Source organism: Schistocerca americana, chromosome 1 (genome assembly GCF_021461395.2).
Source record: "Schistocerca americana isolate TAMUIC-IGC-003095 chromosome 1, iqSchAmer2.1, whole genome shotgun sequence".
Classification (NCBI taxonomy): Eukaryota; Metazoa; Arthropoda; class Insecta; order Orthoptera; family Acrididae; genus Schistocerca; species Schistocerca americana.
Genome location: NC_060119.1, coordinates 1116503600 through 1116528735, shown reverse-complemented (window position 1 = coordinate 1116528735; position 25136 = coordinate 1116503600). Strand labels below are relative to the sequence as shown.

At 43.2% G+C, this 25136-nt stretch overlaps 1 protein-coding gene across 4 annotated transcripts in view; it reads right to left on the bottom strand.

Moving 5' to 3' along the window:
* LOC124618836 (PH and SEC7 domain-containing protein) overlaps window positions 1–25136 on the bottom strand; it is an 814418-nt gene that overhangs the window by 256868 nt on the left and 532414 nt on the right. For all 4 annotated transcript variants that reach the window (XR_006980055.1, XM_047145380.1, XM_047145381.1 and 1 more), the window contains exon 2: window positions 16722–16788. Coding sequence is in view for 3 of the 4 variants with exons in the window: in XM_047145380.1 (XP_047001336.1) it covers window positions 16722–16788 (67 nt within the window). In the remaining variant the exon portion in view is untranslated. The remainder of the gene's footprint in view (window positions 1–16721; window positions 16789–25136) is intronic.

The following is a 25136-nucleotide window of genomic DNA, read 5'->3' as shown; positions in this document are numbered from 1 at the left end:
CTCTAGAGAAAAAACAACGGCCTAAGTACATCTACATCAACATTTATACTCCGCAAGCCACCCAACGGGGTGTGGCGGAGGGCACTTTACATGATACTGTCGTTACCTTCCTTTCCTGTTCCACTCGCGTATGGTTCGCGGGAAGAACGACTGCCGGAAAGCCTCCGTGCGCGCTCGAATCACTTTATTTTTATATTCGTGATCTCCTCGGGAGTTATAAGTAGGGGGAAGCAATATATTCGATACCTCATCCAGAAACGCACCCTCTCGAAACCTGGACAGCGAACTACACCGCGATGCAGAGCGCCTCTCTTGCAGAGTCTGCCACTTGAGTTTCTTCAGCATCTCCGTAACGCTATCGCGCTTACCAAATAACCCTGTGACGAAACGCGCCGCTCTTCTTTGGATCTTCTCTATCTCCTCCGTACACCCGACCTAGTACGGATCCCACACTGATGAGCAACACTCAAGTATAGGTCGAACGAGTGTTTTGTAAGCCACCTCCTTTGTTGATGGACTGCATTTTCTAAGGACTCTCCCAATGAATCTCAACCTGGTACCCGCCTTACCAACAATTAATTTTATGTGACCATTCCACTTCAAATCGTTCCGCACGCATAGTCCCAGATATTTTACAGAAGTAACTGCTACCAGTGTTTGTTCCGCTATCACATAATCATACAATAAAGGATCCTTCTTTCTATGTATTCGCAATACATTACATTTGTCTATGTTAAGGGTCAGTTGCCACTCCCTGCACCAAGTGCCTATCAGCTGCAGATCTTCCTACATTTCGTTGCAATTTTCTAATGCTGCAACTTCTCTGTATACTACCGCATCATCCGCGAAAAGCCGCATGGAACTTCCGACACTATCTACTAGGTCATTTATATATACTGTGAAAAGCAATGGTCCCATAACACTCTCCTGTGGCACGCCAGAGGTTACTTTAACGTCTGTAGACGTCTCTCCATTGAGAACAACATGCTGTGTTCTGTTTGCTAAAAACTCTTCAATCCAGCCACACAGCTGGTCTGATATTCCGTAGGCTCTTCCTTTGTTTATCAGGCGACAGTGCGGAACTGTATCGGACGCGTTCCGGAAGTCAAGGAAAATGGCATCTACCTGGGAGCCTCTATCTTATATTTTCTGGGTCTCATACGATCGCTGTTTCCGGAATCCATGTTGATTCCTACAGAGTAGATTCTGGGTTTCCAGAAATGACATGATACACGAGAGTCACCCCGCAAACTGGAAGACGAGTGACAAAGTACAGTGCCCGTCATACAATTTTAGACAAAATGCCGAAAGCCAGCGCCGCTGTGCAGTGCATTACTAAACAGCCAGTGAGCGTGGTGCCACTCGTCAAACAGCTCGCACAGCCGGCAGCAGCTGCAGCAGCAGCACCACCAGGAACGCCTCTTCACGCCCCACTGCTGTGTCGAGGGCTACGCAGCCGGCAGCCCCTCCACACACGCAGCTGCTAACCCTGTCATACAGGACTCCGCAGGTCGCTGCCGGAGGTGCAGGATGTGCAACCGACATCCCTTCTAACTGCTCCTTTCTTATTACAGCACACTTTTTGTACACTAACATCTGTGACAACTGTTACAACCATAAAGAACAGTCCCAATGAATTCACGTACGAAAAATTTGCAGAACAGCGTACGGCCAGGAGGTGTTTCGAACTGTGGATAGGCCCCGTGGTCCACTCTCTTGCATGCCCGAGAAAGTCTGTGTTACGTCAAGCTACTGCACTCGAGGGCCGTCAGGAGAAGAGGAAGAAGTGTGAAAGCAATTGATAGGATCCAGAATTAATTTCCACTCTGCAGCGGAGTGCGGGTTGATTTGGAACTCCCTATAGGCTGTGTCCCCGCAATATCCTTTCTCTCAGAAGCGCTAGCCCCGCGAGTTATGCGGGAGAACTTCAGTGAAGGTTTAGATGGAGGTACTGACAGCGTCCCAGTCCAGTACACGGTTTTAATTTGTCAGGAAGTTTCAAGTAGGAGTATATCTCGTGTAAGTTAAAGAGAGCATCAGACAGAGGCATCCTCAGGCGTATCGAAGACTGCTGTTCATCTGATGAACAGCCATTCTGAGAGCAACGGTGGTTTTTTGTGTGTGTGTGTGTGTGTGTGTGTGTGTGTGTGTGTGTGTGTGTTGCGGAGGGGGGGGGGGGGGGCGGGGAGGGGGGGCTTCGTCATGCAGTGCTGGCACTACATATCTGCTACGATTCGGCACGGCAGGGCAAACGGGACTTGGGGTTACCAATATTGACCGACTTTAGCCGATCCGTAACTAAACCGTCCTCGGTCAGGACGCTGTCAATAAACTGTATACATTTAGCTTACCTGCACCAGCAGTACGGTAATTTTTCACTACTTTTCATTTGAAAGCGTATTTCTCACAACCTCTTCTTGTTAAATGCTTTTAGTTTTATATTTACAATTAAAAATTTACCAAATTTTATAATACATCGCCAGAAAAAAAGTAGCACCCAGAAGACATGGTCAATGTAACTTTGTACATACTATTGTCACGTATGTAAATGATTTGAGCTGCAGTTCTGTGAGACCGTTAGAACGGCCATCAGAGTTCATTAGTATCGTTCGTGTTTAGGTCTGATACCAGGTCTGCTAGGGTACATAAGGGACGTTGTCACCGTGACGGGCACGGAGACGTCTCGCACACGTGTAAAAGAGTGCTATCACCACCTGACAGACACTGAATGCGTACTCACTGTGGGTCTCCATTTAGCCCGCTGATCGAATCGTACAATTAAAGACTTGAGGGCAATCGCATGTGACAGTGGTCCGATGCTGGACTACGTGGGAATGTGAGGGCAGGCATACTCACCGTCAAGGTTCCGGTAGATCACGTGTGACCATCAGAAGAGATGAATGGCAAGCACACCATAATCCCTTCACACCCTCGCCAGCAGTAATGAACTCGCTGCATGCCGTGTTTTCCCGCAACACTGACCGGACATTAGCTACAGCCGGACTAGGCAATTACCGTCCCGCGGATAGACTGACGCTCAAACGACAACACAAACTGCTGTTTGGAGTGGTGCCAAGCATGACTGCTAATGAATGGCGTCGCATTGTGTTCTGCACTACGCCGGATGGCGAACACTGACGAGTACGGCGGCGACATGGGGATAGATCCAATTCTTCCTGTGTTTTGGAGAGACACAGTGATGTATCCATGGCGCCACGGTGTAGGGAGCCATCGCGTATGACTTCAGATCACGGCTGATAGTTACTAACGGAACTCGGGCGGCACAACGGTAGCTCACGGACATCATGCCTCCTCGTGTGTTACGTCTCACTTGACAGTATCGTGGCCCCTTTTGCAACAAGATAATGCTCGCTGACGCACGGTACGTGTGGCTACATAATGTCTGCGTCATGTTGAGGTACTCCAGTGGCCACCAAGTTCCCCAGATCTGTCCCCGATAGAACTTTCGTGGGACCACCTTGTAAGTAAACTCCGTTCCACAGCAAGAAGCATCCAGGACTAGTCACAATAGTTGTGGAATAGTGTGCCTCAGGAAAGGATACAGCGGCTTTGTCACACCCTTTCCAACCGAATCAGTGCATGCATCCAGGCAAGAGAGGAGCGCAACGTCACACTGATAAGCAAGCTCATACTCCCTAGATTTTTTTTTTTAAGTAGACGGAAATAAGGCCACACATATCCTATCAACCCGTAAAGTGTCATTTCGTTCCTTACCCCTTCCAGGTGCTCCACTCTTCTTGTCAAGCAGTGTATCAAGTAGCCAACTGTAGCCTTCTACTGCAACAACCAAAACCCAGAAACGTATATATACAAGTCTGAATTATAATTTAGTTTCCTAGTTTCTTAACATCCTTTTCTTTCTCTCTGAACAGATTATCTGATAACTTGCTTAGAAAACAAAACCAATCGTGACACCATTTCTATGACTCGAGTTTGAACACTTGCGGAAAACTTCTCACGCATGAGAGTGGTTGCATGAAACCTAGATCATATGATTTCGATTCTGCTGAGCACACCTAAAACACTGAGCCAAAGGTGCTATCTCTGCGATTTGGGGTGGGCGTTGATTGAACAATCACGGATGAGCATAGCTTCCCAAACGCTTACGCTGCCCTCTGGAATCCATCATATGATGTGTCGCGACTGTTATTAAGGCAAAAAAAGGTAGGAATATCTAATGCAATTTTAATCACAGACGTAAACGCAAGTATCAATGCCCGTACACACTATTTTAAGGTGCGCCTGACATCTGACTTTTCCGACTACGCCCCCACACTGAGCAGGACGTACTGGATTCTGTCCACTAGGAAGCTCTTACACTTCCGCTCCAGTCGTGTACCTGGGCCAATAAACTGATATGTCCCATCCATACCTCCGAAGCTCCTTTCTATTATTGGACAAGACGAGCGATGACGGTATATTAACTGCTACAGACAGTTCGATGTTTCTAAACAATAGTATTTCGTAAAAGAAGACGAAAGAAACGATCATGGAAAACGCACAAGATCCAACATGGATAAAATATCATTAAAACTGCAAGAACTGGTTTTGTTCGAAGTACATATAAGTAGTTTACTTGGTGCCATTACTTTGTCCAGAAATGCTTACAGATGAGACAGTGGGTATATATATAAATCATAGGAGACATAAACGTAATTGCTCAATTCGTACTTTTGCTCATAACTAATGCGAACTTCAAGACAACGTAGAAGTGCTCAAATGAGACATTACTTATCTAAATCAACAGACTCAAAAATTATGATCTGTAGTTGACCAATATTTATTACAGTAACTAGTTCCTTAGTAGACCAACGAGGATGCCTAAAACGATTCGGTGAAAGAAGTTTAACCCTTTCAAACTCTATGGCTGTAATTGTGTACATTAAATTTTACTGTGTCTAGCTGTGACAGAAGTATTTTTTCAAAAACAGGAACCTGAGGTACACATTGTATAACTGAATATTGTTATCGTTATTTTACATGATGATGACTGAATGATCATTTTACTACAAATTACAATAGAGAATGTTTTGTAATTAGTTATTTTAGTCCATAAAATGAAGCCAAGTGTATAACGTCTGTTTTGAGAACGGGTACTTATTTTTGTATACTTCTTGCAGCCAAAATTATTAAAAACTCACCAGAGCATTACCACAAAAATAAAAATATTTCTTGCTCCAGAAAAAATTCAGGCCTTAAAGGGTTATTAGAAACAAAATTTAGATGAAAATGATGAGTAATAGTTTATGTTATCTGTAGGGTCAGCAACATGAACAAGCAAATGAGGAAGAATGGTTGCAAGGTACTTATACCAAACACTGTTCGCAAAAGTCTTCTCAACTTACAGGTTACGGGACCATTGTTCGATTTTTTTATTATGGTACAGGCTCGTCATTTTATTCGCTCTCGTATCTTCCGAAATGCATGACGAAAAGTACCTCACGAGTCGAACTCCAGTGCGTTTCTGTCATTCTTTCATAAACTGGGGAGGCCTCACAGACACAGTAACTTCACACTTAAATCCAACACCCATATCACAGGCGCTACAATGTGCACATCACACACACAGTTAGTTAGTTAGTTACGTGTTCCATTGATCAATAGCACGGAAAAACCGTTATGATATGGAACGTGTCAATTGCACAAGAAATGCGCACAGGAAACAAGGTTCTTTTTTTCTTTTTCCCATACATACATGCATATCGTGTCGGCTGCTACGTGAACCACACCTATTCGGTAATGGAAGCTGTACTATGCGTTTTATAGTAGTTTATACCACAAGACTACTACTGACCTCTTGTTGGGAGGTTCGTATGTCGGATCGCTGTTACAAGACAGCCAAAAGAACGACCACGTGGATAAAGACGGTACTCACAATTCAACCATCAGATAGCTTGTGTCAATTTCTTATAGCTTAACAATGTGTCGTGTCTGCTGTATTCTGATAAGAGAACCTCAGTTTTCGTTTTGCATATTTCTCGGTACGCCACGGTTAGAAAGCAAATCAGTTTCAAGAACTTAACGCCTACATGACAACTTATATCTACATACTAGGTGTGACATTTACAGACTATGAGGATACGTTCCTTACACGAAAACAAGAAAAAATGTCTAACAAACATGGGCTCTAAACTGTATCCCTTCAGAAGGGTATATCCATCTTAGATACTGTGAAACATATACCTTCTACTGCAAGCTCTTTGCTTTCCACATTTTGGGAGGAGGTACTAGGACCAAAACAAGAAAAATATGCCCAGTAAACATGAACTCTAAAATGCATACCTTAAGAACTATGAGAACCTTTTCAGTAGAAGTGATGTTTTTCATCTTTGCTACTGTGAAACTTTACCGGACCTTTTTTTCTTGTTTTAAGAAACATGTCCTCAAAGTCTGTAAAAGGCATTTAGTTACATCCCGTTCGTTAACCGCAAAGTGCATGGCGAAGGGTTCTTCGTTCCAAGAATTTTTTTTTCCCCTATTCCATCCCCGTACTGAGCAAGCGAAAACTGAATCACTCTCCCTACACGTTCCCTAATCTCTTCTACTATTATTTTCTCTTCCCAGGATTCTCGTTTAAGTTCCAAGAACATTTATTCACACTGCAGTATGGGCAGTACCAACCTGTTAGGAGCCTAGCAGCGAATTTGCTGTCATGTCTAGTTGTTAGGGTCTCCAAACACTGGAACAATACTATGCAATTGACACTAATAGCGTCTTGTCTGAGTTTTAGATTTGTTGGTAAGGTTCTGCGAAAATGTAATGCATCTATCAACTACGTCTTCTATTAGCTTTGCGTAACACTTATTTTACGTGATCGTCTCATTCCATATCGCTTCTTCTAATCATCCCTAAATACTTATACGCTGTAACTTCCTTGAGATGCTCACCACCAATCTCGTAATCCAATCATAAAGAGTTAGAGCTATTGTCTTGCATTTATCGATCTTTACAGAGAGCTGTTTAATGTGTATTCAGAACATACGAGGTTCTATTAGGCTTCCTTGGGGCACACCCGATACTCCTTTCGTTTCTGTACGAACATTCGCCGTCTAGTATACTATACCACACTGCCTTCTACTCACTTTGTCAGAAAAGTTCCAGGATAGGCTTTTTAAAAATACAAAATAACACCAAATAATGATCCATCTCCCATCGAAGTAGTCCCCTTCGCTATCTGTACGCAGTTGGCAACTTTTCTGGAGGTCTTGGAAGCAAGCGGGAAAATTTTCAACTGCGATGTTGGTAAGCTCGTTTGCCACAGCCCATTGGACGTCTGCTATATCCTGATGCACCCTTCGTTTCAGTCGCCTTTTCACTGGCGGAAACAAGAAAAGATTGCAAGGCAAGAGGTTGGGCGAACATGGAGGATGTGGGATGGCAGTGACAGAATGTTTTGCGCCCTAAAACCATAACAAAAAAAAAGCAACAGAATGTCTGGCCAGGTACTCGGTAACAGACAAAGCAATATTCGGTCTTGCATTGTCATACAGTATGAACCAGTCCTGAAGAATGCCACAAATCAGGTCGGCGAGGTCGAGATGCGTGATGCAAATGTTTGAACACGTCTATGTAAAGAGTTTGGTTCACTGTTTGGCCTGGAGGAACATACTCATGATGAACTAATCCTTTACTATCAAAGGATTCGATCAACGTTGTCTTTGTTCTCTAAGGTTATCGTTTGACTTTTTTCGCAGTTGGTGACCCAGGCCTACGCCATTCAGAAATTTGACGCTTCGTGTAAAGGTCACAATGGTAGCACCAACTTCCATTCCCCAGCATTAATCTTTAACAGAAAACGTGGGATCACATCCGGCTCTATGCAGTAGTTCAGCAGAAATTCTTCGTCTTTTCTCTTTCTGTTCGTCTATTAGACTGTGAGGAACGAGTTTTGCATTCAGTTCCCGTTTCCATTAGGTCATCGTGTAAAATTTTATAACACACATCATGATTCAAATTAAGTTGTTCTGATATGGCACGCACAGTTACATGACTGTACACTAGAAATAACTGCCTTGCACGCTCCACGTTTGCGTCAGTATGTGCTGTAGACGGGGGACCAGCTCTGGGATCATCTCCCACTGAATCTCTGTCTTCAAATTGGTCAAATGGCTCTGAGCACTATGGGACTTAACATCTGACGTCATCAGTCTCCTCAGCTTAGAACTACTTAAACCTAACAAACCTAAGGACATCACACACATCCATGCCAGAGGCAGGATTCGAACCTGCGACCGTCAGCAGCGCGGTTCCGGAGTGAAGCGCCTAGAACCGCTCTGTCACAGAGGCCGGCTCTCTGTCTTCGCAAAACCTTTTGTGCCACTCGAAAACACGACTTCTTGTAAGTGACTCCTCTGTCTATGCTTGCTTAATCATTGTCCCCGATTCCCTAAGGGTTTTCCCGAACTGAACGCAGAACTTAATGTTCACTCTTTCCTCACAATCAGCATCTATTGTGTCACAGCAACTAATGCGTCACGAATCCAAACAGTGTGTTGCAAAGTACAGCCCAGCAATCTAACGAGTTTACTAGGAAACATGACCAAGGTATTTTCAATGACGTAACCGTATCAGGTAACATAATAACATTTGCTCCTTTTTAGTATTGCAAGCTCAGCAATATGTCACTGAAATTTTCTGACAAATGGAGTACTATTCTCAACGTGCCGAAACACGAAGATACTTCGTACAGTATGTCTTGATTATCACAGTCGACGCTGTGGTACAGTGTAGAACGACTGTCCACTACGTCTAATTTCTGGAAGAAAATCGTTGCGAACCCCACGAGCACTCTAGGAAAATAAAAGCCAGTTGGAGGTTTACGAGCGAAATCAAGCGAGACAATTGCGGAAGCAAATCGTGTCGATGCGAACATTAGAGGCACAAGGGAAGGGTACGACTCTTGTAACACGGTTAGGTCAGACAGCGCACAAACCGTTCACACACAGCGGCGCCCGCAGGATGGGAGACACACCGGCACTCGTGCACACTGAAGTCTCACAGCAACGTCACGACCACAGCACTCGTTATTCACAATCCAACAACACACATTCCCTTACCGAACCAATCGGCAGCCGCAGCACTTTCTCAGTCGTCTTTGGAGCGACTCAGGCGCTAGTGTCTTCTGCCACAGGTACGTCAGCTCTCTTCTTCATCTCCAAGGCGTGTCGCCTTCTATAGATATACAAATTCCTACTACAGTCTCTTGACAGGTACTACCAGATACGTTCTGATTCGGAACTTCCATTGCGACAAATCTCTTCTGCAGCAATTGTTTTGTAGGTATCCAGTCACTTAGACGAGTTCTGAGGCTCCATTACGGGGATATTATTCCAGGCTAAGGGAAGACCAGACGACCTTATGGAGCTGTGCGAAGTTCGGCGTAACGGCAAGTTCTTCGACTTATGATTTCCTCTTCGTTCTTCGCGAATCTTTACATCCAAACGAACATGTGCAGACCACTTCTGCGAGTCTACACTGAAGCAAAAGTTCAACAGACACGTCAAATTCAGTGGAGCGCAGTACCAATCATAAATAATACATATAGCATACCAACAAACGAATTATAAAATTCTTCAGAATTCTTCTCCGTGCTTTCTCACATGACACTGTGAAAGCCTTGGACCAAGGTCGTCAGATGCTGTATTTCTTGACTTCAGGAAAGCATTTGACTCTGTACCACGCTAACGTTTATTAATGAAAGTACCACTGCGAGGGTACGCTTGTATTTGAAGTTGCCTCGTTGTGATCTTCAGCTCGAGTAGCCTGCAAACCCCCGACTTTATAAATATCCTTATCCGTAGAATAACTTAATCTTTACTAAAAATCAGGACTTGGCAATTCCAATTTTTAAGACTTTTATTGCGCCTTTAACTACAACACGTATTAGATAGTAAGTATCTTGCTACAGAATACCTTCTGTGGAAAGAATAACAACCTTTTTTTAAAAAAAATGTATATACACATTATTGACAGAAACGTCTGGTCATTGGTATTCCTTGACAGCGTGGTTGGCGCAGAAGACTCTTCCGGAAGACTACTTTGCCCATCAAGACTTCAAATACGTCTTCAATTCTCTTGTAAGGGCACGGAGACCAAGCAGAAAGTAACTTCAGGCGCGCCTCATGGTAGTGTGTTGGGAACCTTGCCGATCAAGTTTTACTTTCGTGACTTGGCAGACAATAGTAGCCTCAGTTTTTTTTGCAGCTACCTGCAATAAAGTAATGTCTGAAACGAGCTGCAGAAATGTCGAGTTAGGGTTTTATAATATTTAATAGTGGTGCAAATTTTGGCAGCTTGTTTTAAATGTTCCGGGATGAAAAACTCTACGCTTTATGAAACACTAGAAGTTTCACCCAATGGCTACAATATAAATGACAACGAGTCACAATTTGAATCAGTCAACTCATGCAAAAACCTTAGTATAACATTTTGTAGGAATATTAAGTGGAATGATCAAAACAAGCTCAGTAACAAGATTTTGGTTCATTCGTAGGATACTGGGAAAATGCAGTCAGCCTACAAAGGATACAGAATTAGATTTCACTCTGCAGCGAAGCTTCGCTGATTTGAAACCCGATAAATTAAAAATGTGTGCTGGCCCAGGACTCGGAGCTGGGACCTTTGGCTTTCACGGACAATTGCTCCATCGACTGAGCTATCCAAGCACGGCTCCCGATTCGTCTTCACAGCTTTACATACGCCAATACCTTATCTCCTATCTCGTTTCGGACAGTGCTGCGAAAAAACTAAGGCTGCTATTAATATTGTTTGTCAGGTCATGAATATAAAACATGATCGGCAAGGGTGCGAAGACACTACCACGGGCCACACCTGAAGTTACTTCTACCTTCACATAAATCCCGCCGCTTACCTTGCGAGACTAGCACTCCTAGAAGAAAGGCTATGCCTAAGCCTTGTCTTCGCAATATCCTCTCATACAGGAGTTTTAATCCTGAAAGGTATGCGAGGGAACCTCTATTAAATCTGAAAGGTAGGAAATGAGGTACGAAAATCAAATTGTTCAAATGGCTCTGAGCACTATGGGACTTAACATCTGAGGCCATCAGTTTCCTAGTACTTAGAACTACTTAAACCTAACTAACCTAAGGACATCACACACATCCATGCCCGAGGCAGGATTCGAACCTGCGACCGTAGCGGTCGCGCGGTTCCAGACTGAAGCGCCTAGAACCGCTCGGCCACCCCGGCCGGCTCAAATGAGGTACCAGCGGACGTAAAGCTGCGAGGGCGGATCTTAAGTCGCACAATGGAAAGCACTGGCATACCATCCACTTCACAGTGGTTCGAAGGATATATGTAGAAGTAAATTTGTACTAATTACATTGTATCAGGTGAGTAAGCACGAACTTCAGGACGTACATCTTTACACCTTTATTAATACAAAGATTTTTATCGTTGAAGGTGCTTCCCAAGTAAACGCAATTAACGGTTCTGGTTCCATTGTACTACTATTGTTGAGTAAGGTTACAATTTCGCTTGGGTTAAACAATTCATGTAAGCTGCTCATACAGCTAAATTCACGGCGCGCTATATTTCTAGACAAGATTGTGAACCGGACTTGTATTTATTCCAGGTGCAAGGTTAACGACAATATCTTGGTAAACATGCCAGTATATATGGTTTAAGACTGTTTTCCATTCTCGACAAATGCAGGTCTTCTTTCCTCTTTCCAATTCAGGAACACTACAAACAAGAATTCAAGTAGGGAATACATAACAAAGGTCACACGATTCAATGATAAATTATGCACCTGATTTCTTATTTCCATCCCCCCCCCTCCCCCATTCGTCGTCCTTTAGGCGACAATAAACAAATTAACAACAATAAAGTAGCAAATTGTAGGTGGAGGACTCCCCTCCTTTAAATGACCCAGGCAGAAGAGAGGCAAACGTTGAAGCAAAAGTAATTCATTTTGCACATACAGCTTTGGATTGTGATTCTTTTTATTTTTCGAATCACTGCCCTTCACGGCGGAACGCTAAGACTGATTAACTGATTGACTGTTTGATTGAGCAGAGCCACAACGCTGCACGAAATTCACACTTTGCAGTTCATTACCAGGTAATTACGTAGGGGCGTCTAGGAACGTCGATAACACCCGAGGAAAGGTTTACCCAGTTTTAGTAAAACATGAAATCAACTGAAAAACCCATCAAAATCGTGAAGTGAAAATTTGCCCAAAACCAAACGTCAGAAGCTGCAACGGAACGATAAGCTAGTTCCGTCCAGCCAGTCCGGATCGCCGGCACTTCGCGAAGTCCCAAGACAGCGTCGCGTAACATCCATGATTTAAGTGTTTGCGAGTAATTTTTATTCATATCCCGTTAGTCATTCAATGCCAAATCCTACAACTGTACAGATATATTCCCGGATAAGCACTACTCCACATTCTGAACAATAATGGAGAAAACAATTTTTATTTGCCAGTTTAGGTGCATCTGCGACTGTACATCTAAATCGCAACTTGGAGCCTGCGACGAAGAGTCCTTCTGGTATCCCTGTCATCGTATATTCTCCCACCAGGACCCCCCCCTTTCTTTTTCTGTTCCTTTTGCGAGAAGTACGTGGGAGAATGACTACCGTAAACCTCTAGAGGATGTGCACCAATGTGACAAGAAGTACTAAGTTGCTTGACTCTTACGGAATTTCATCATTATACCTTTACGTGAGACACACGACTATATCGTAAAATTAAGAAGTACCCTTCATTTATTGGTGGTGACTAGTTTCGGACATTACATCCATTTCCAAACCATCTGTCTTCATAAATACTTAAAATACGTTCCAATAAGGTTTCCAAGAAACAGCCACAGCAGACAATCCAGTTCAACACACAATAAACTATGCTAAATAATACAGAGCGAACCTATTCGTAGTTTGGGGTACATTTCCGTGTGCTTCCTAAACAAATCTAAGGGGAACGAGCTGTGGCTCTATGGATCTTTGCAGTCGCCTCTATGAATCCTGTTAGACCCAGACATGAGCAACACTCAAGAACAGGCCGAACAAGTGTTTTTTAAGCCACCTCCTTCGTGTGTGCATTGTAATTTCTTTGTATTATTCTAATAATATTAGTCTTGTATCTGTAACTACTTCTGTGCGTTAGTTGCACTTAATATCAATCGTCACGCACGCTCCCGCTTATCTTATACTTGTTACTGTTCTACTGATTTACTGGTAATAGCGTAATCGCACAGCAATTGTTATTTCCACCCATTTATATGCAGTACGTTAGTTTTATTTACGTTCAGGGTTCATCTGCTACCTTGCAAATCCCCACATATAATTCTCTGGTGCTGCGAATTTCCTATAAACAACAGCATCACAAATCTTCGCACGTAATCCCTCGAATTATTTATTATAAGCACCCAGAAATGGGAGGGGGGGGGGGAGGAAAAAAATAATAAAGCTTCACGTTTTGAGAGGTATGTGATGTCATTTCAGTGATTACAAAATCGAATCAAATGTACAACGCACTTGGCCGTATTATCCCACTTATCACTATGACGGTTGCACCCTCTGGCCATGATACCTGCAATGATTCGATTGGGAAGGACGTCATAAACCGAAAAAGAAATGATTGTCGCAAGGACCGACTCAGCATATAGAGAGGTTAAAACAACCTTCGGTGAAATTAAAAGCAAGAGTGCTAACAGAGTGCAACGCGAATTCCACAGTTAAATGCAGAGGGGAGAGCGGGTAGAGCACATTGAAGGCATCTACGTGGGGGAATACTGGTCTGATGACGCTGATAGAAGAAGAAACAAGAGTCGATATAGAAGAGATAGGGGATCCAGTACTACAAGCAGAATTTAAGACAGATCTCAAAGACTTATGATCGAATAAGGCAGAAGGGATAGATAACATTCCATCAGAATTTCTAAAATGATTGGGGAAAGAGGCAACAAAATTATTATTCACGTTGGTGTGAAGAATGTACACGTACGGCCATATGCCACCTGACTTTTGGAAAAATATCATCCACACAATTCCAAATGATTGCAAGAGACGAAAAATGCGAGAATTCCCGCTCAATCATGCATCCAGGTTGCTGACAAGGATACAGAAGAATGGAAAAGAAAAGTGAGGCTGTGTTAGATGACGATCAGCTCGGATTTAGGAAAGATAAAGGCACCAGAGAGGCATTCTGACGTTGCCGTTGATAATGGAAGCAAGAAAATCAAGACACGTTTATAGGATATGGCGACCTAGAAAAAGACCCCGACAGTGTAAAATGATGCAAGAAGTCCCAAATTCTGAGAAAAATAAGGGTAAGCCATAGGGAAAGACGGGCAATGCGTAATATGTAGAGGGGACAAGAGTGGAAGACCAAGACGAAGTGCACGGATTAAAAAGGGTGTAGGTCATGGATGTAGTCTTTCGACCCTACTATTCAATAAAAGAAAAGTTCAAGAGTAGAGTTAAATTTTAAGGTCACAGGATTTCAATAAGATTCTCTAACCTCAGCGAAATTGAAAAGAGTTATAGGATTTGCTAAATGGAATGAACAGTCTAATGAGTACACAATACGGACTGAGAGTAAATCGAATATAGACGAAAGTAATGAGAAGTGGCAGAAATGATAACAGGGAAACTCATAACATCAGGACTGGTGATCACGAAGTTGATGGGCTTCAGGAATTCTGCTACTTAGGCAGCGAAATAAATAACCCATGACGGGGAGCAAGGAGGACATCAAAAGGAGACTGAGACCAACACTGGCAAAAAGGGCACTCCCGGCCAAGAGAAGTCTACTTTTATCAAACGTAGGTTTTAATTTAAAGAAGAAATTTCTGAGGATGTACGTTTGGAGAGCAACAGTGTATGGTAGTGAAACACTGTCTGTGGGAAAACCGGAACGAAAGAGAATCGAAGCACTTGAGATTATGTCCTACAGAAGGATGTTGAACATTAGGTTGACTGATAAGATAAGAAATGAGGAGGTTCTGCGCAGAATCGGAAAGGAATATATGGAAAACACTGAAACGAAGAAGAAGGGACAGGATGATAGGACGTATGTTACGACATACGAGGATAACGCCCTTGGTACTAGAGGGAACTGTAGAGGGGAAAACTGTAGAGGAAGACGGAGCATGTGGGACGCCGGCCGCTGTGGCAGAGCGGTTCTAAGCACTTCAGTCCGGAACCGCGCTGCTGCTACGGTCGCAGGTTAGAATCCTGCCTCAGGCATGGATGTGTGTGATGTCCTTAGGTTAGATAGGTTTAAGTAGTTCTAAGTTCTAGGGGACTGATGACTTCAGATGTTAAGTCCCATAGTGCTTAGGACCACTTGAACCATTTGAACATGTGGGAGGAAGTTCAAGGCGGCGATTCACCATGGTAATCCAGGGAGAGGTTAGCATCAAACTTGCATTTCCGGATAAACAAGGCAGTTCTGGGTGAATAAGATTGGCCAGTAATACTGCACAACGTCTGTATCACCTTCTACTGACTCGCGGCTGGACAAAGAAATACTTGAGAGGATTTGGTCTACGGGGGAATATTGGAAGTCCATAAACTTGTTTTCTGACTGCTGGCACGAATGTGAAGCGGCTACGATGTGCGTGGTGCACAGTACGGCGATTCTCCCTTGTGGCAGTCAGAGGTGGAAGACCTTAACATTGACGACGAGTATACCTGCCCCCACGATCCCATACAGTCTAACATCGGGACATTCTCACATACAGTTGCTCCAAATGGAGACCCTACAGTAAGACCCCTTTTAAACTGCCAGGTGCTGATAACGCTGTCTCATACGAGTATGCGGCATCTGTGTGTCCTTCTCTGCGATCACTTAACATCTGACGCTGCTCGCGCTCCCTCACATACCCTACAAGGCTTGGTAACAAAACGAAATACAAACACCACCAATGCACTCTGGTGGCCGTTCTACTTGTCACAGATAATTGCATCCTTAATCCTTCACGTACCTGCCGATGGCTTGTAAGTGTACGAAGTTACTCTGACATCCGACCATGGCTTCTCGGCGCTTCGCTTTTTGTCGGGCAGTGTACGTTGTGAACAGCAACGGTCCCTCGGGTACTCCGAAAGTTAACTTCACAAGTGACGATTTCGATCCGCGGAGGGCGACGCTTTGAGTTCTAACTGCCAGAAAAGTCCTCCGATCCATCACAAAGTTGAAATGAAATTCCGTGAGCTCGTAATTTATTCAATAGGCGACAGTGCGGAACTGCATCGAATGCCTTCCGGAAGTCAAGAAACACGAGATCAGCCTAGGTGCCTTTATGTATTGCCTACTGGGTCTCGCAGACGCTTAGAGCGAGCCGAATTTCGTAAGCTCGCTGCTTGCTGAATTCATGTTTATTCCTAAAGAGGATATTTTTAGTCTGCACAAAGGTCATAAAACGCGAGCTAGCTACGTGCAATACAATTCTGCAAAAGGTTAGAGTCAGCGTCAGATTTTATAAGTTATGAAGATGGGACTACAGTACGACATTCAATGTACCTCATTTCTACTTTCCAACGTGCACGAGACAATCTGTGTAAAGGTTCGTGGTTACCAAAATGGAAGTCAGTATCGAAAGGCAAGATTTTTTTCGGCACGCTGCACCTTGTCTATGAGCCACTACTCAACTTCTGAACGTCATTTGTTGCTACAATTCTTACTTCCACCGTAGAAAGTTTTGTTTTTGAGAGGCCACAGCCCAGCAGATACTCACCCTCTTTGGTGCTGAACCTGTCAACGTCCGTCTCATTGACCTTGACGATGACGTCTCCCGCCTCAACCTGTCAACAGAACAGCATCACTGTTACAAAGATGTCGGTGAGCTCCATTTACCAAACAAGCAAAACCACTGACAGATTAAAAACCAGCACAGTGTGAACCTAAACAACAAACACACACACACACACACACACACACACACACCACACACACACAGAGACACCTCTCTCTATCTCCATCTACCTATTTTTAATGTATTGTATTGAACTGGGGACCTAGAAACGACGGGGAGGCGTCGTCCCCGACGTAGCCCTCTGTGGTACACAACCCCAGAACAGTCAGCAGTCCACTCATTCCACCGCCGCCCCGAACCCAGGGTTATTGTAGGGTTCGCCCCCAACCCCCCTCCCCCCCCCCCCCACCCCCCACCCGGGACTAGGTGAATGCCGGGCTGATATCCATGTCCTGCCCCAGTTACATGGGTCGGAAACATTTCGAACACGTTGTCATAGGATAGCACTAGAAGCAGACAGATGGGGTACACAAATTTCATCCCAGAAAGCAAACGCAAGGCAGGGAGAAGGAGGGTTGGGGTAGTTGCCAGGAAGGCCATCTGGCCACACACTGCCAAATCCAGAACATGCCGACCCCGTGAAGACACGGGATAAGGCCAGGAATAAGACGGAAGCTGATTGATACACATATGAATAGATGTTGGCAAAGCGATCATGTGTGAAGAGTATGATCAAGTGAAGTACCAGTCGAAGGTTAATTATTGTGCTGCGCACTGCAGTGCGTTTACACGCGCAGCTTATGACAGCGCTTCACTTGCAGATATACTGTAGTGTACGCAATTGTATTGTAGTGTATTAAACGGGGGACCTATAAACGACGTAGAGGCTTCGTCCCGTCTTAGCCCTCAGTGGTTCTCAACACCACCACAGGCCACAGGAGTCCACCCACCGCACCGCCGCCCAACACCGAACCCAGGGTTACTGTGCGGTTCGGCCCCCAGTGGACCCCCCGGAAACGTCTCATACCAGACGAGTGTAACCCCAAATGTTTGCGTGGTAGAATACGCGTACGTGGAGACAGTGTTTGCACAGCAATCGCCAACACAGTGTAACTGAGGCGGAATAAGGGGAACAAGACCGCATTCGCTGAGGTAGATGGAAAACCGCCTTAAAAACCATCCACAGGCTTCTTGGGCTGCCAACCTGTGCAAGCAACCAGATGGCTTCATCGGAAAATAATAACAATAATAATAACAGTTGCTGTGGTGCTACAGAAGAACGCTGAAGATTAGATTCGTAGATCACGTTGCTAATGAGGAAGTGCTGAATAGAATTGGGGAGAAGAGAAAATTGTGGCACAAACTGATTACAAGAAGGGATCGGTTGGTAGGACACATTCTGAGGCATCAAGGGATCGCCAATTTAGTACTGGAGGAAAGCGTAGAGGGTAAAAACTGTAGAGGGAGACCAATGGATGAATACACTAAGCAGATTTAGATGGATGTAGGTTACTCGGAGATAACCTGTAGATGCCTAAATAAGGCGAAACGCGTCGTTGAAAAATAAAAAACTAAAATTGCAACCAAGACTGTTTCTAACCACTATTATTGAGCATTTGTGGTCTACTTCGGAGAGAAGGGTGCAGCGCCAGTATCCCTCTCCATCTTCGTTACCTGAACTTATCAGCATTTTTCATGAAGAATGGCTTGAGATTCCCCTGAAAACTGTACATGAGGATGGCGATGTTTTGTGTTTGAGGTGTTTCAATATTTTTGTCCAATCCCTAAAGTCGGCAGCACCGATCTATATAAAGTGTTTGGAACACTACATTCATATTCACGGGGATCGAGGTTCACTTCCACTTCCCGTCAGCTTGACTTCGTTTTTTCCTGGTTTCTGTAAAATCGCTTAATGCTGGGACGGCACGCTGATTTTCCTTCCATCGTCTTCCAGCTGATTTCCTGACTCGCCTTTAATAACGCCAGAGTCGTAAAAGCTCAACCAGTCCCGCCGATCCTTAATGGTGGCATTAACATCAGTTTAAATTAGCCGTAAACGATCCGCCAGACTGTAGTGACATGTTTTTAGTGTTAGCAGCGCGAAGACGAGAGTTGGAGAAGAAAAAACACCACGGGGAAGTGAACTTTTGAAAAGAATGCTAAGTTCTGCAGGTTTTTCCTCCGGTATTAGAAAACTCCGGCTGGTGTCTTTCCTTAGTTATACACGTTATAAACGGCGTTCTTACAATCTAAATGACTCGGTTTCTGACACTGACCCCTTCATTACACGAACAATCACTGAAGAAAATTCGAGGAGTCGTGTGATATCTGTACCCCCTATTGTAAATATGGTACAGTAAACACGACTGACGCACGTCTCCACAAAGGAAAAGAAAGTTGCAGCTCAGATGTACACAGTAACAAGCGTTTGTCATATGGATAAGCAAGCCTTTGGTAGTCAATCACAAGGTATAAAAAGTACTGTGCTACTAAAGTTTGTGATGGTACATGTGTCATCCCATCGCTGGCAGTTAACAGTGTTCTCACCCCAGGCGGCTAGTACGAAAGCTAGCTGTCCCAGTATGCGGAGAAGGTAAAGATCATCAGGCTGCCAGAATTCTAATCGCCCGCAGCTCGTGGTCGTGCGGTAGCGTTCTCGCTTCCCACGCGCGGGTTCCCGGGTTCGATTCCCGGCGGGGTCAGGGATTTTCTCTGCCTCGTGATGGCTGGGTGTTGTGTGATGTCCTTAGGTTAGTTAGGTTTAAGTAATTCTAAGTTCTGGGGGACTGCTGACCATAGATGTTAAGTCCCATAGTGCTCAGAGCCATTTGAAGAATTCTAATCATGATTATCCTTTAGCGCAAAGATTTTTGCATTTACGGTTAGATTTTACCGTGACTGTTATTGATATCGTATTACACAGCAAGTTTACTGCTACCAGTCAATATTTATATATTTCCACGGTACATTTCGCGGATTTAAACCACCATTACGAGGTGGATTGATGTGGATTAGTACAAGTAACCGTATATGTTGTGCGTACGACTTGGGAGTTACCCGTGGCACTGTCAAGTAAAAGAAGGCAAAAACATTATTTTAATACATGACTCAATGTTATGGTGGTCTTTGATTGAAAGGACGAACGAAAATATAAAAAAAGATCCTGTGTACACAGGCTCCTTTGCCTGTCGTGTTACATCACGTGCACCATTACACTTCGTAAACACAATGGCTGGACTCCACTTCCCAAGCATTCTTCCAAATGAATCTCAGTCTGGTGTCTGCTTTTTCTTCGATTAGTTTTATGTGATCGTTCAATTTAAATCGAACCGTAAGCACACTCCCAGTTAATTAATGGACGTGACTGCTTCCACTGATTGTTCTGCAAAGGTGTAATTATACTAAAATAGGTTTCTCTGCCCATTTGTGAAGAGTACATTATATTTGCTTATATTCAGGGTCAATTCCCACTCATTGTACCAATCGAGCCTCTGCAGGACTTTCGTAATTCTCAGCTACTTTCCACCGTCGCGACTTCTTTGTATATAATCGTATTATCTGCTAACAGTCTTGTGAAGCTACGACGTTATCCATAATGTAATTTACATCTACCTCTACATGGATACTCTGCAAATCACATTCAAGAGCCTGGCACAGGGTTCATCGAACCACATTCACAATCAGGGTGTATACGTGGACAAGGAAGAAAAATTCCCGGATTTTTCCCGGAATTCCTGGTTAAAAATAAACTTTCTCTCGGGTGAAAACACGCTTTTTCCGTGTTAAGTGACAGTATATTTTTCCTTATCAATCCTTTGAATGGTTAAGGTTTTATACAAGGGCGTAGAATTTCCCGGCACTTTAGAAAACGAAACTCAGAGAAAAAGACGCGTTTTGTAAATACCTTTTATGTGCAGCAAAATTTACGTTGCGTATTTTCGTATTACGAAGTATACATTGGAATTCCATCAAACACCGCATGTTACTTTCCGAATCATTGAAATCGAGATTGCGATCCGTTTCTGTAAACCAGTCATAGCTCATGTCATGTGATCTCGGCAGCCGCTGACAACGGATATTCAGAGCATAGGACACGTGATGTAGTCAGCCTACAGCAGCATCACTGTTACGTAGCACGAACACACATACAGGGACAGTTAATAGTTTAAATTAATATACATAGTGTTGTTACAAGAAAACCAAAGCTTTCACACATAATATTGGTCTCTAAGGTTACTAAGCTGCAAGAGAAGCTATGATTTCGCATATAATGTTGATTTTTTTTACGTGTGTTACATTTTAAGAATCACATAAATGTGCCAGTAAAATTTTTAATAATGACAAATGGCTGACCTTCAGGGTTCGAAATTGTTCTAAATGGCTCGTCATCAAAGAGCTGATTTTTAAATGAGAGTCCAACGCTCTGTGATTAATAGTTCAACTTACGGAACAGGATATTTCCTTTGAAAGCAACGCTTTTCAAACCACCATTGGCAATATTTTCCCGCGACCAGTTAGAAATAGGTTCGTTTCAGCAGTTGCCAGAGAACGCAGATAACAGGCGTCACCGCGCTTCCGCAGCTACCATGACGCAGGACGACCGTACCTACGTACGTGTAAAACATTGAAAGATCATACATTATGTCATAAAAGAAACAAGACATCAGAGGATACTCCAAGAGCATTGGAAATTCGTGAACCGTAACTAAAATGTGCACATTTAAAGTGCATACTTAAAGTGCACATTCGTATGTCCAGATTCCTAATCAAGTAGACCTCGACCTGATATTAAGCTTTTCAGTGTGGTTTTCGGAATGTAAATTTTCTTGGAGAACCAGTACTGTATTATATCATGTTTGGTTCTCTATTATGGCATAACGCCATACGTACTAGAAGATGAAAACGTGCACTTGAAATGCAGCGAACAGTTGAAACTAGCCAGTACAGTGGAATTAAACATTTCATTTCAAATACATTGACTGCCTCTGCGGAAAGGGTTAATATAAGTCAAATTTCTTTAGCAAACAGACAAAAATAACTTCATTGTTCTGCAAAGCGATTAATGCTTGACAGTCAGAAAGGTGGAAATAAAATCTGAAACTAATGACATATTTTAGCCTTCCGTAATTATGTGAATGTATTTTAATTCACTCGATAGCTCCCGGCCACAGATATCTGTTTTGTTTTCATTTGACGTGAGAGTAAACAGCAAAATCGCTATATGTAAACAGGGGTCTCGTGAAGACTATCCACTATAACTCAGACTGCTCTGCGCATCAGCCCCGGATCTGCGATATTTGCGAACCGGGTCAATACTAAAAAAATCGAATTTTCAAAAATATGTTCATCTTGTAGTGCACATCTTTCTGAAAAGTCTGAAACATAAAACATATGTATGTGAGAACATGTAAGACATGTTATTTGGTCTTAAGTGTGCCAAAGTGCAGTGCTACGCCTCTTCATAAAGCATTCTTCTATCGCACGTCACTGTATTTCGCTCTGTGGAATTGAAACGTGTATATTTTGTAATGGATGCCATCAAACTGTATTCACGACAGTGGAAGTTGAAATGTCCTGTGGTGCCTCTCCTGCTCACAGTCGGCCGGTTTGACAGCCTCTCTAAAAAAAACCTCGCAATTAATAGAGGCTGGGATTATTTGTAATCGGGAGAACAAGAACTCTTCAGAAAATTTGCACTCTTTATTGCCTATTAGCTAATAACTTGCTGTTTTGTGTGAAATAAAATTAAATATGGGATACATAAAACCAATGAAGAAAAGAGACAAGCAAGAAAGTACACATTTCTTCAATCCTTAGCTCCTAGCATTCTTTTCTCTCTAATCTTGCTACAGCTTTACATGGCATGCTTTCCTTTCTGCGAAAGAATCTATTACCTCATCAAAGCTCGTCAAACGGTTCACTATAGGAAAAATCGAAATGTCGTTATCTAATACTGAAAAAGCTGTTAACACAAATAGTACCCAAGACTGGTGTGGTTTGTCGATCTGATTACGTCCATTTTGTCACTCTCTGCTAGATAAAATAAAAGAGGCCTTTCTAATATTGGAGCAATTTTGTAAGACTCGCCAAATAAACGAGACTGTTTTGGCACAAATGGCCATTGTTATTACACGACAGAATATAATTCACGAAGTGCCAATATCAGATGCCTATTAGGTCTACTACAAGCAAAAAGCTTTTATGTTGGGAAATAGTTTCACATTTCATTCGTACGCATCAGCTTCTCAAGCATGAGATCGAAAAGTAGTATTACGAAATTTTTCTATAAACTTGGAATCGTCTTATTCTTCCATAATTTGTGTGATGTCCCCGTTTCTTCTCCTTCCTCGTTCTAACAAACAATCTGGTCATCACCAATTCTGCAGCTATTCCTACCACTGTCAAAATTTGTTCGCCGATTAATTTCACTAACCCTGCCAGAATCACAGGTTTAGTTATCCCGCGATTGTTTTCCGGTTAGGCGTTATTACGCGTTCGTACAACACGTTTTCCGCGTTACTTCCAGAATAGAACTAAGGCAGCTGCTAGCCGGGGACTGTACAACTGGTCCTTACTAGTGTAGCGACCTGACCAAAAATTGGCTGTCAAAATTTCATTTTCTTGGGTACACTGAGAAGGTAGTACGCAATCTTTCTCACCTGTTATTCCTGTCAGTCGTTTATTTCCATTCAGGTAGTCTGAATCTATGGATTTCGCTAGTAATTATAACAATGCTGATCATTCGCAAACCCAATCAACTACACAATCAGACAGCGATTGGCATTCATCTGTTAGGCTTTACTCCGCCCATATAGCCCCGACCTCTTTCGTCTGCAGAAAGTTTATTTCTAGATGTGACGAGGATTCTCCTGACAGAGACATCACGTACACTATGCACTCTTTCAAAAATCAAATTCTGATTCATTCAGAAATCAACTTAAAATGTGTTCAAATACCAACAGAGAAGCGTTTCAAAATCATAATCATAATCGATAGACAAACGTACGCTGGATGCTAGGCGCTTTATGAAAAAAGTTTTTTTCCCTCAAGAATATGAATTTGGCGCCCGCTTTTCCCGGTAGCATCTAAATGCTTGCTGCGACTGCTTGCACAGCCAACAGCCACATTCCTGTAGCCAGAATGGGAGAATCTACTGCTCAAACGCGACTCAACTGCGCATGCGCATGAGCCCGCTCGTAACTGCTAAAACGAATTTAATGTAATCAGTTGGGACTTCACGCTCATCGGAGGCAATTTGTTGTTATGAAGCATTGCATAGTCTTCCTAAGGCCTTTGACACATTTTGCTGTTGGCAGACGCTTGCATGAGCACTGTGTGTCGTCGTTGTATACGGCGCATTTCCTTTGCAATTTAAGTTATTTTGGTTTTTTCTCTCGTTTATGTTTCATTGTTGAAGTATTACTCCGCAGTAGTGGGATACAGTAATATCCTTTGTTAGAGTATCGGTTCTTACCAGTCAAATTTACAAAAATTTAACTGAAAACTAAAACAATGAAAAATTCCCGGAATCCTAAAAAATTCCCGGAATCCTAAAAAATTCCCGGAATCCTAAAAAATTCCCGGAATCCTAAAAAATTCCCGGGTTTTTCCCGGTTTTCTCCCGGATGAAAAAATTCCCGGGTTTTTCCCGGATCTCCCGGTTGTCCCGGGTCGTATACACCCTATTATTCCAGTCTCGTATAGAGCGCGGAAAGAATGAACACCTATATCTTTCCGTACGAGCTCTGATTTATTTTATCGTGGTTATCATTTCTTCCTATGTAGGTCGGTGTCAACAAAATATTTTCGCATTCGGAGGAGAAGGCTGGTGACTGGAATTTCTTGAGAAGATTCCATCGCAACTAAAAACGCCTTTCTTTTAATGATTTCCAGCCCAAATCCTGTATCATTTCTGTGACACTCTCTCCCATATTTCGTGATAATACAAAACGTGCTGCCTTTCTTTGGACTTTTTTCGATGTACTCCTTCAGCCCTATCCGGTAAGGATCCCACACCACGCAGCAGTATTCTAAAAAGAGAACGGACAAGCGTAGTGTAGGCAGTCTCCTAAGTAGGTCTGTTACATTTTCTAGTGTCCTGCCAATAAAACGCAGTCTTTGGTTAGCCTTCCCCACAACATTATCTATGTGTTCCTTTCAATTTAAGTTGTTCGTAATTGTAATTGCTACGTATTTAGCTGAATTTACGGCCTTTAGATTTGACTGGTTTATCGTGTAACCGAAGTTTAACGAGTTCCTTCTAACACTCAAGTGGATGACATCGCACTTTTCGTTATTTAGGGTACACTGTGAAAAATATTTGTCCTGTAACCACGGCCCACACGAGAACATTTCGCCACATAAACGACTTATCATTTGCCCTTCCTCCTCCCCACC